This window comes from Sipha flava, unplaced genomic scaffold, assembly GCF_003268045.1.
Source record: "Sipha flava isolate LNK unplaced genomic scaffold, YSA_version1 231_pilon_pilon, whole genome shotgun sequence".
Classification (NCBI taxonomy): domain Eukaryota; kingdom Metazoa; phylum Arthropoda; class Insecta; order Hemiptera; family Aphididae; genus Sipha; species Sipha flava.
The window spans coordinates 246010-259436 of NW_020272868.1; the positions used below are offsets into that span (position 1 = coordinate 246010).

General features: G+C 29.4%; 2 protein-coding genes across 4 annotated transcripts in view; one reads left to right on the forward strand and one right to left on the reverse strand.

Annotated features, from left to right (window-relative positions):
- The window catches only part of LOC112683638 (sex-regulated protein janus-A-like), a 249428-nt gene that overhangs the window by 59044 nt on the left and 176957 nt on the right, over nucleotides 1–13427 (forward strand). The window lies entirely within an intron of this gene.
- The window catches only part of LOC112683633 (arrestin homolog), a 141664-nt gene that overhangs the window by 54036 nt on the left and 74201 nt on the right, over nucleotides 1–13427 (reverse strand). The window contains exon 2 of one of the 2 annotated variants that reach the window (XM_025554747.1): nucleotides 729–826. In XM_025554747.1, coding sequence (XP_025410532.1) covers nucleotides 729–820 — 92 coding nt within the window. In that variant the 5' untranslated portion in view covers nucleotides 821–826. Of the gene's footprint in view, nucleotides 1–728; nucleotides 1384–13427 lie in introns of those variants that run through there. The other variant, XM_025554748.1, reaches the window with a different exon arrangement.

Below are 13427 nucleotides of genomic sequence, written 5' to 3' on the forward strand. Positions count from 1 at the left end.
TAAAAACTCACAAAATAGAAAAATTATAGATTTTCATCACAATATTATTGTATAGTGTTATATTACCGATCGTTTTTGAATTGTTTAAGAATATATTTTTTTCTAAAAGAGACATAAATTGTCATAGAAAAATAAGAGAAATAAAAATTATTCTGTATTTTGCCCCTACGGTGCATAAGTGGGGTGTGTTCATAATGCTGGTAAACGATGGTTTCTTATCTACTTCCTAAAGCCTTTACATCGAATTCGGTTGTTGAAATTTGCATGTGTAAGCCCTGGATCATCGTGAAAGGTATTGTATACATATTTTATATATACTTGAATTCGATTTTTATTCTCATAGGCTCCGTTCTCGTTTTTTCTACCCCCCATCTAATCGTCTATCAGTGTTGTTTTATTTTTTCAGACGAATATATGAGTGGTGGATCTGTCACGTCAGGAATTTTAACTATGTCGAGTCTGATAATGATACCTTTTGAAACGTTGCACGTCGTGCATACGACATGTATATAATATTATATGTAATGCGCGCGCGTTTATGATAATATATGAGTAAGGGTATATTCTCACGCTAAAATCGTTTTAAGGGTTTGTTTGTGTATTTTTTTTTATTTATTTTTTTTATTAAATTAATTTTTCCTGTTACTCCTGTACTCAAAAATATAATATATATATATATATATATATATATATATATATATATATATATAAATACATTTTATACTCACAGATCTCTCGAACTTGATGGCTCATGATCTTCGTGCTCATCTGATAACATGGCGATCGTCGTGTCCAAACCTTGTTGGTGCATAGCGGTCATTACCTCCTATACAAACACGAAAATGTACACAGCAGGTTATCATTACAGTTTCAGAAGTAAAAAAATGTTTTTTTGTTTTTATTATATTACAAATTGTACATTAATAAAGATTATTGTGCTTATAAATACCATTCGTTCATAAACAACGATGGATAACTTAAGATATTTAAAATCGATTATTTAGATAAACTGTCATTATACTCGTATGTGTATACTATTATGTGTACACGCATTTATCATAATTGTGCTTTATTATTTCTTTCTTCGTTTGTAATATTAATTCTAATATTATAAGTACAACTCGCAGTGATTTATAATTACCGACGTTTCATTCCCATATTACTATATAAACGAATAAAATATAAATAAACAAGCACATGTGTATTTATACATAAAAATATGCGTTCATACGTTTTTTCCTTGTTCGTCGATATTTAAAAGGAGTTTCGCCCGTTTTAAAAAGGTATTAACTTTCGTATAACGATTTTGTTTTTTATACCTACTATTTTGTGTTTAATAATTTTTATTTTTATTTATTCACCCACGTCACTACGGCGAAGAAAATTATTCAATTGTATTTCTCTTATCCTGATGGTTGATTTTTTCATCCCTCTTTTTTTTTTTTTAAAAAAGTAATAGAACATATCACTTTCGATGATGAATCACTTTTATATGTAGGTTAAATGTTGTATAAAAAAGCAATCCTTCTTCTATGTATTAATATATATACCTACATTTATTACGTTCAACAAATCTGTGTATCTGACAAATAAAAAAATGTGTGTGTCTGTGGGTTGTCAGCGAAAATAGAAATATTGAAAACTAATTTTTGCAAGATCATCGAAATTCCTTTTGTTAAAATATTTTTATTATTATAGGCATTAAAAATATAACAATTTATTAAATTTAATAATAATTACAAGAAACATTTGAAGAATATTTTGAATATTGGTTATGTTAACTTTTCAATATTATTAATTATTATATTATAATATATTTCACACTTGATCCGATCGTAACATCTTAGCTGTGAGTATTTATCTTTTTAGTTATATATATTATATTTGAAAAAATATTCTTCAAAAATATTTTTATATTGTTGCATCGCGTACATTTTAATGTATTTTAATCTACCAAACTATTGTATAACGTTATTAATTTTATTACACGAATTAATTTTGATTTTCTTATGTAGTAACATTTTCATTCATATTCGATGTTCATTATAGTAATTAATCCTTGATCAGAACCATAATAATTTAACAATATGTACTACAACAGTACACGTATTTTAATTATGATATTACAATGGTACATAACCAATTTGGGTTATGTTTACGGATAGTAAGGACGGCGCTCCGTGTATGCAATATTACTACATGGTTGTAATGGATGATTAAAGCATACGTTTCTATTGTAACAGAACTTCATTTTTTATGTTAGTAGTTAACTAACCTACCTACAAGTATAATGTTATATTTCTGATAATAAAAATATATTTTATACTATTATATATGTAGGTATACATATATGTGATTTTAATGTACAATTAATAATAATTTGTATGAAAATATCTATTGATTCTATAGTATTTCTCAAAGATTTAGAAAATCATGTTTTAATATATGGCAGATATAATAATATGGCAGAGACATATTTTAGTTAACGGAAAAATGTTATGATTAATTGTCTGTTGAAAATTCTTCTCGTATTTTATTGATGATAATTATTTATTTTACTATAAAATAATGATACATTATTTCGGTTACATAATATATTAATTTTGAAGTAACGTATTGTTAAAAACATTTATTATCTTTTTGTTAAACCAAAATTGTATCGAAAAAGTTTTTTATGCGAAATATGTGTACTCGGTTCAAGTTATTCTTAAAATTAATTAGTTTATTTCTTAAAAAAAAAAAAAAAAATTATAATAATTATAATTTTAATAAAGCAAATAATAAAACGATTTTATATTCGCCATCAACCGATCAATTATGAATAAACTATTTGGTCCACATGTGATTACAGATACAAAAGTACACCAATTAAATAAACAGTAATTTGAAATAACTGGTTCGCTTTAGATTGTGAGCAATTAGCAAACAGGACGTGAACACTCTGATCAATTTAAATATAATACAACCCTTCTGTTGTTCGATCATTGCATATTTTTACCAAGTGCCGAATCGCAATGCCGTGTGATAATATCAACTATTTTACGTTCGCTGTAAATCATCGTCAACGTGTTATTAAGTTTGTGTAGGCTCAGTGTATTCTAGATTGTCGTTTACGGAAGTAGAGAAATTACGTACCGCGAAATATGGGACGTGAAAGTTTTGGACTTTGAGATTTACGAGAGATGCCGCACTTAAGCGCGACCCGTATACATGTGCATATGTATGGATACGGAGGGAAGGGAGGACCGAGAAAGTATGTTTATTCTATTCGTCGGCCGCCATTCATTTACCGACGACGGAAAGGGAAGATGTGACCGAACGGCTGAAAAGTTTAACGGTCAAAAATTTAATATACTCTCCCTTCGGTTAAAATATACACATGTAATATAGAAGATTCGTCTACGGTCGGACGTGGCAAAATTATTTTTAAGGAACTCGCCCCGTTGGTAGTATACATCTTTATGGCGGGTAGTTAATGAATTATTAGAAAAAACTTTATTACCAGCCACTTGAATAAATATAGTATAAATTCAAGCTCATGTGTATGTGTGCGCGCGCGCGTCCAGTTAATTAAAACTCTTTCAGTGGAAGTGGTGTTATGTATATATATATTTTGGTCGTGTTTTCGATAATTCGATGAATACCGAAAATCGGCCGGTATTAACAACAGTATCATCTTATTTGATTTTATATTTGGTAGGTAACGATACGTAAACGATTATATGCGAATGTAAATGTGCTACTAACAATAAATCGACTAGCCCAGCGTTCTTTATCTTATTGGCAATAGCCTAATTTTGCATCGTGAATAATTTTGAACGGGTCTTCAAAAATTAAAATCTTGATATATTTATTTAAGACTAGTTACTACATTAAATATTTTAAATAAAATTAGTGAAACTTTTTTTCTTTGTCAAGTGTATAAATTAAGAATTTTAGTGCTTGGTTGCTCTAAATATAATTTATTGGTCGACATTTACAGCAAAAATTATATTTGATCAGTAGTCGACGAGATATTAACCTTTTTTTTTCTCAAAACAAACTTTTATCAATATTGTAAACTTCATTTACTGTACCTATTACTCATTTCCAGTTATGGTAATTTATAAAATTAAGCATAAAAATGTAGGTATATTTCTTGGATCATCTTCAGGTTGAGGACTAGCCTAGTGATACCCAACTTTTTTTTCCCGATGAGCCATATTAGTAAGCAATCTTCGACTGGGTCACCAAATATAAAAGTACGAATAATATCCATATTAGTTTTATTATTAATATAATAATATAATTTTGTTACACATAGTTGGTATACAATATACGAGTATATCTAGGTGCATATTGGACTTGTGCCGCTTTTTAACTTTTTATTTTAATATTCAGTTTTATTTTAGAAATTTGTAAGGGGCTACATAGAATCTTCACGGAACACATATGTGACCTATGGGTCACGGGTTGGGCACTACTTGATTAATCTATGAAGTAAATCGCGATATTTTTTAATATATAAAAACCCGCCGATAGACCGCTAAATTTGATTATCAATGTTGCACTAATTATGAAATCACGCCATTATATGATATATTGTTGTTGTTTGGATTTTGTTTGAACGTACCTCATAGTATAATTACTCGTATTATTGGTTATTATTAAAACGAAAAAATTTATATGTATAATATTCTTGTTCGAATAAATTTAGTTTTATACGCGGTATTAGTGTAACTGATGACGTACAACAAAAGCTCCGTAATTTACTTAATATGTTTCATCAAGAAACGCTCATTATCGTGTACATTTTATTAACTGTGCGTGTGCGGATTTTTAAGATTCCATCGTGGTTTTTGCCATCCTTTGCTTGTACTAGACGGTTCCGAGTTATTATTTGCATTTCGGGATTTATGTATAAAATATGGATGATAAAATAGTTATTATGTGACAATCTATTTCCCCGGGAAAGGAGTGCAAAATATTGCATTACCTTGTCTGAGATAGTATGTATAATATTACGTATAGGAATAACATGGTTTTTAATTGATTAATATTATTCGAATTTAGATCACTTCGTGAATATTGTGGAGTAGTGCGTATACATGCAGGTTCAATGTTGTATACGTTTCTACATAAAACCAATTCACTAAATGGACATTCGTGGTGCATTTTTGCTAATCATGTATGATATTATTATATAATAATATAATATAATAAATAATAATAGTATAATTAGGCTATCATAATAGTACTCGTATTACAGTAAAACCTCGATAAGACAGAACTTCGGTAAGACGGAAACCTCGATATAACGGAAAATTTTTTTGGTCCCGTTTCAAATTACATACAATTAACTAACCCTTTCAAAACGGAAACTTCGTTAACACGAAAAAATATCATGGTCCCAAGCGATTTCGTCTTATCGAGGTTTAACTGTATAAGAATTTCCATTTTTTTTAACCGGTTCATTTAATCAGTTCATCGTTTTCATTAAATATATGTATAGTATCATTTAGTAAACATTTTTTTCCACAACAAATATCTTTCAAAGTGTGCATATTTAAATTTGTGTAAAGATGTCAAATCAATTGGTTTTTTAATAATTACGAGGGGAAGACGGAACGAACGCTACAAGCTAATCGCAAAATTTTTTACCAAAAATTGAACATCTCTCGAAGTTTTTCAGTATTAAAATTCTGTTTTTGTCGAACTTTCACTGTGTTACTGTAATATAACCTTGTGTCGTGTAATTTTTCGCTCCCAAGAAATAATTCGGTTGTACCGATAGTTTAATATATTAAAAACGAAATGATTTAAAATATTTAATCGATTAAAAATGGTACGTTAATAGTTATTTATAATAATTTATTTTTTGTTTGTAATTTATTGAAGTTATTGAAAATTTATTTATATATAGAAAGTACCCTAGTATAAAACCATAAATATTTTCTTATCAAACGGATAATTAATGAATTTACAAATATTTATTGTGAAGTTTTATATTGAATTATATACTCCAGCGTTTCTCAAACTGTGGGTCGCGACCCCCTAGGGGGTTGCGAGTTAATTATTGGGGGGCCACGAGAAGTTTTTTTTAATTATATAGATTGTAAGAAACAAGCACATTCATCACATACGCCTAATTAATAATAAAGTATTATATTATTATTATTATAAAGTAGTAAATAAGAAATAAAATAGAATAAATTTGTTTTTTGAAATTATTTTTATTGATTCTGTAAATGTAAAACTATGGGGTCGTGATAGATTTTTGGAAAAAAATTTGGGTCGCGGTCCTATAAAGATTGAGAACCACTGATATATTCATTTCTCCGTTTTTTCCAAATTATTTGTTTTGCATACACAGAATTATTTTAGATGAATTTTCGAGTGATCTAATGTAATTCATCCAGATAAATCAGACAAAGAATGTATTTTTTTTTAAATTAAGTAGGTACTTAACGTTTCAAAAATATATAGTTCATGCAATTCTCGATCGGGGAAAACTAGTTAAAATAAAAGTCGCCGATAAACATTTTATTATTTAACGGTTCGAATATTATCTTTCGATTTGTATTTTATTCGATTTATGCATTAGGTTTTGACATAGCATGATCGAATATTACTTAAATAAAATAACAGAAATATTCTTATTTACACAAAACTTTAATTTGTGTGATTGATTATTCGATGACAATTTGTATAAAAACATAAGAGGTACACCGATTAGTACAGCAGGGTGTGGTGCTCGGTAATCAGAAAGAGTGAAAGAGTTGATTTCCTCTGAAAATTGGAGCGGAAAGCAATTTCCTAGAAAGCCACGCCCTCGGGGCACGCCTCAGCGATAAGAAAAATGCAAAACTTGACGGACTGTCGTTGTCTCTAGAGTGTGCGTGTTTGTACACATGAACACCATACATACGTGCGTTTTTTAATAATTTCATTGCTTATATTTTGTACCTCGTTGCTTATGTTGTACATCGTGCAACCTACGCAACATTATGTTGATGTTCAATTTTCAGATTACAACTCTAACAGATTAATCATGTGCGTACATCTCCATCCCCCATACACACACGCGTACACAAGCACGCACGATCTGTTAAAGTTTCTGTAGTAGCTAATAAGTGTTGCACACGTATTTCGCGTCATTTACGGACACGCACGTGTATGATAAACTCATTACATGTATAAATATTAAAGACAGGAAACACGTCAGCTGGGCGCAGAAGTGTTGGGATAGGATTACGTCGGCTAAGATTCGCGGTATCGCATTTAATTATCAGCGCGAGCACGTATATGTATTACAATATAATATGATCGAATTGAAATGATTAATGACTATCGCGCAATAAAACATCACACGATCGATTATTACATTCGCGTGTCCAATGATCACGAAATAACGTGTACCTATTTGTTCTATGCGACTTGGCACAATATTTTGTATTCCTGGTTACGTAGACAACAATCTTTGTCGACTTTTGAATTATCTCTAACATCTTTCTAACGATTTCCGAAGATCTCGTTTGGTTTTGGTTTTCCGTGATTCCAAAATGAATAATGATAACGCTCGGAATCCAGTAAATCGTGAATCTTTTGTTTGCCTACATTACTTTACAATATTCTAGAATACATACTACTATAATATATACTATGACGTTCGTTCGAGGAGCGCATCACATCAATTGATCAATTCTGTTCGGTGCCCTTGGGCAATGCTCAAACGTGTCAAACGTGAAAACTATGAGTCCTTTACCTACGCTGACAACTGGAGTGAGTGTCGATTGATCAAATTTATTTATCAGAAACTAAAATTGAACGGGATCCGAGCAAAGAACATGCGGAGAGTATAGTATAAGAAATAATAAGAAAATACTCATCGTTCGAGTTCTTGTTATATGCGTTGGATTCGAATGCAATTTGTAAGTGATGTGTTCAATTTCGGGAAATTTTTTTCGTATGAACAATGAGACCTCGCGTCGTTACCTTAAAAATAAGCAGCATTTCACAGCACACAAGTTGAGATTGAAAAATAACGATTCGATATTACTTCGTGATCTCCTGTGACTTGTTTGTATTAACTAAAACCCAAACATTAATTCATATACAATATGACTTAGTCTTAATGTTGCATATATTATTCAAGCGTAATTACTGACGATAATAAGTGTTTTGTATTAATACGTACATTATATAACTACTGAATTCAATTATTTTATTGACTAATGAGTTATTCAATACGTGTATATTTAATGCGATCATATTTCACGTACAATTTCATATAGCGGGTTGCTGTAAATGCATGGTCGAAGAGAAATATGTGTGCCCAAGAGAAAGAGAAAGAGAGAGAGAGAGAGAGAGAGAGAGCGAGAGAGATAGATGGATCGAGTGCGTTATTGTATAAACAATTTATGAATATTGTATTTGACTATTCCAGGCTAAAAAGAATATGCGTAGAAATAAACGAGAGGTACATACATTATAAATATGTTACCGAATTACGGAATAGTTGGTTTTCGTACACATACCGCCACATATAGTATATACCCTTGTATACAAAGATTATCTAATACTAAGTAATTTTTATGAATTGCATATGATGTACACATTCTATCTGCAATAGCCTTTGTATCGTAGCCAGGGTATCGTAGGAGTTAAGAAATTCCACCATATCGCGTATATACAATTTAAAACAAGTTTAATATTTAGTTATATGTGCGTGATATTTCTATCACAGTGTATTTGTTTTTAAAATTGACTAAATAAATAAATACTAATTACGTAAGTACGTTAATATAGTATACATATGAATAGAGCTGGGATTTTAATGCTCTAAAAAATAGCAAAAAATATTCTAAAAAAATTCAAAAATGCTTTAAAAAAATTATAAAAATATATTTATTATAGTTTAAAAATGATATTATAAAAATTATGAGTCTAAAAATATTTAATTATATTTATTTAATTTAATAATAATAAAATAGGTACTAATTTGTTTAATATTTACATTTTATTTAACTTTGTTTAAATTTGATCGTTGTTGGGCTTTTGTATATGGAAAAATTTCTTTCTACTATTTTAATCGTTTTATATTTTTGATCAAATATGTTCTTTGGCGGATATGCTCGTATTTATTAGTTTATCAGTTAAGTAGATTACATTCTAAACGTGCAAGTTTTGAATGAACAAACGCCGAAACGCTTGATCATATACACTTATATTTAAGATTTAATAGATAAATTCTGAAAAATGCCTTAAAAAACAGCAAAATTTACTCTTAAAATGCATTTTAAGTTAAATTTGTCATAAAATCAAAAAAAAAAAAATTCAAAGTAAAAACTACATTAAATTAATCAGTATCATTTGAAATATATTTTCTGCTTACGGACTTACGTGTTGAGGCATTAGAAAAAATATGCATTTGCGTCAAAATCCCAGCCCTACTTATGAATTTGGATATTATGTCCTATGTACATGTATGCCTTTTAAAAGCGGTTAGTACAAATTCCAGTAACATCGCAACTCGATGTAATAAGATTTCTTTAAGTCAAGTTTTCGCGTATCTCACATAGGGACGCCGTTTGAAAAATATTAAAATAATTATTTATTTAAAATGTGAATTATTACATATATAATTCGAATAAACTTAATGTTATCCAAACCATTAAAAGTACTTTAAATAATTATTAATTTCATATATGGGTAGTTCTTCACGTGGACGTTCGATATAGTTTTATTATGTCCATCACGTTTTTTTAAAGTTTAACTGAATTTATATAGAATTCAGTCCTTCTATACATATTACCCGAACCTCTGCAAACGATCTATTCTTTAGTTATTTTACAAGCAAAAAAAAAAGTACTGTTTAGATTACTTCTTATTTATCTGTGATATTTGAGTAATATGAAAAAAAAAATCCCTTCGACATTGGTTGCCTTTTGCGTTTGAGCCTGAGTGCTACTGTTCCTTCACTATAAACTTTATTGTGTGTATAGTACACTGTGTATACTTTACAACATACTTAACTGACAAGATCAAAGAGTTTCACCGAGACAATGCGTGTTTGTTAAACGCATTATACTTTCGCGTCCTTCTTCTTATTGGGGAGTAGCTATGAGTTGATATATGTTCCTAGGTTTCTTTATAACGAGAAAACCATGGATGATTATCTCTTATCTCATGCAGTTTCTAGGACCAATTAATTTGATTGATATAAATAATGATTGCCTATAGTTCTTCCAAATAAGTTCTACCGTTATTCTCGATACGGAAAACCTACGTCTAACATCTAGTTAGATTGTACGGATATATTATTGTCGAGAAAGTAATGAGTATTATATTTTATTCGTCTTTATATACAAACGTCGAGCGTTCTCTATTTATTTTCTGAGAGAATAGTGTTCATTATATATAGCATCGTTTTCATATTCACTGTACTACACGATATTACATGTGATGGTGGTTGTACATTTTCTCAATAAAAACGCAGCTAAGACATTCAATTCAATCCGACCTCGCCTTAGAAATAATTGTGTTTGGTTTGTTTTGTGTGCGAAAAAGGCAGTCGATCGCTTTATCGGGTGTTTTATCAATTATATATTTTACCACACGATTATCAATCGATTGCTGATATGTGTGCACGTACGTCTGGATGTATAATCTTGAAATTTTGTTTAAATGTTACCAGTACGCAGATAATCATGCGTATAGAAATAAATGATTCCGCAAGTAGTTTGGCCGTAGAACTGAAAACTGTTAGCTGATCATTGCACTCTTATACTAACCACATGTCCATTAATTTATTCGATTTATTATGCAAAGTTAAAAAATAAATGGATCATTATTTTATGTAACAAAAATTCAATTTTATGCGAATCCTATTGTGCAGATTAAATAATATTTTTATTTTTTTTTAATTTAACCCATAAAAGTTTTACTTATTCATTATTACTTTGTGTATAGAGTGACGAGGTAGTAATTAATTTACAATATTAGCTATCACTTAAAAAATGAAATTATATTTTGATATAATAAAGTTTTAAGTGTGCCTATTTAACAGAAAGATAAATGTATGAATTTATTTTTGTTTATGATCATCCATACAATAATACGTTTTGGGATGTCATGTCTAAGTGGGATAAGATTACTTTGTTTAAAAACATAGTCATCGGTTAAAAAATTCGGTCGTTTTGAGAGAAGAAACGTCTTGTCCAACCAGTTTATCCTGCATACTCACGTATACTAGAAATAAAAATGAACGAACCCTAAAGTATAAAAAACACTTAGGAGATTAGTAACCTCGATTGCTTTAAAGCTTTCCTTGGCAACAAGATAAACAAATGAAATAAATGTAATTTCTTTATTATTGTTTACATAATACATTGTATACCAAGTACACTGTAATAGTTATTTAATAATTCAACAACGATATTATCTTATAATGTACCGGCAAAAATCTACACGTAGATATATAGACATTTAATAACCTATAAATAAATAATAATGTGATTTTTCATTGATTAAATTACTAATAACGAGAGACAATTAACGAATTAAATTGTATGGTTATAACCATAGACCTTATACTCATAGACCGGCCTAGCCTATATTACTAACATTACGCGTTGTGAGCCGTGCTAGAGGGCGCGAGTAAGTGACTGAGTGATCGATGCACGCCTGTTACAATAATAATAATTATTGTAACACAATTGTGTTCATTGCAGCTTATGATAATCATTAATCACTATCCTCTTATCAATCACAACAACATGTTCATACAATAACAATAACAATGTGTTCATGTAAATTTTAAAACAATGCCTACATTTACCGTATTTATTTATTTAACATATTACAGATTTTTATATCGTGCGTCAATTATCATAACGCTGCCAGCGCCCTCTATCACGGTTTAGATTTTAATTCGCAGGGCCGGTCTATGAGTAACTTAAAGCGGTAACCGGTTTGTAACGAAAATTGGTAAAAACCGTAAATTTGAGAACCGAAAACCAATAACCGCTTTAGTTTTGGAATGCTGGAAGTGGTTATTGGTTATCGGTAATCAAGGTAAATATCTAAATATTAACATCAAAGCGTTTATCTCGTATTCTCAATCCCGGTTTTATAACCAAAACCTATTCCCGACCAAAATAATTAACGGTTTTTCGTGGTATTAATACTTGAATTATGATTATATTATACTATTATAGATGAATTTAATTTTCCAGCTATTTTTAAATACTTTTTATAGTTAATTAGCCCCAAATAGCCCCAATTAATGGCTATCGAGTTTTGCTTATCTGTTGTGAACATCATATATATATAGGTATAACTATACATTATAAATACCGTCATAAACATCGTCGTCGTGCTGTGCTGATTCCTATTACGAAATAGAAGGAATAGATGGAATATAGGCTTAGTCTATTTAGTATTTATGATATTTTAATACTGTCGTTGTAATATCTGCTCATCCATTTTTTGGGGTACTGTATTATGTACAATATTACCAAAAAGTTCTGTGGTAATGTATCAATCTTAGTGTCATCTTAGAAAATGATTATATTTAATTTCGGTTTTTTACCGATATAAATAAGAAAATTATAACAATAACATTTTTTTATGCAATTTAGTTTTTTGATTATCATTATCTTGATCATAATATGTTTTAAACTTTAAAGCAGTTTGAAAAAATAAATATTGAAATGACTGAAATCGACCAAATTAAAGTATATTAAGTTTTTAATTTTTTAATAATAATTGTTATATTATCAACCCACAAATCGCCTAAATAAACAGCTTTAAAAATATGATTAAACAATTGAAACATATGATTTTTAAAAACCGGTTTTAACCGGTAACCGATTCTCAAAAACCTTATCATCGGCTTTTAATCGATTAACGGTTATTATAGTTTTTGAAATATCTTCAAAGAAACGGTTACCGGTTACCATTATATCAAAATTAAACTATAACCGGTTACCGGTTTTAAACAATTTTCGGCTTCTATCGGAGCTGATTACCAACTTTATTAGGAACGGTTTTAAGCCCTGGTTATAACGTATATACTCGTATGTTACCATGCTAAGTGAAAGAACAGTTTTTAACCATTATTATTATAAATCCATTATGACATCGCGGTTGTATATAAAAGTCCGCCTCCTCCATCACGTTTGTTTACAGAGATTAACAAAACCAATTAACCGTTGATTGGTTGATGTTTTTTGATGGGCTCAGTTAATTACATTAGAATTTTGTTCATGAACTTAATATGTGCGTAGGTCGCAGGTGTATTGACAGATATTCGATGCCCCGATGTATCACGATAATAAAAAAATGTATACATTCTGAATAATATTTCATAAATATATTAAATTCGAAATTCAATTACAAAAAAATAATATGTTGCATATTTTTTTTATTATTATTATTTTTATGAT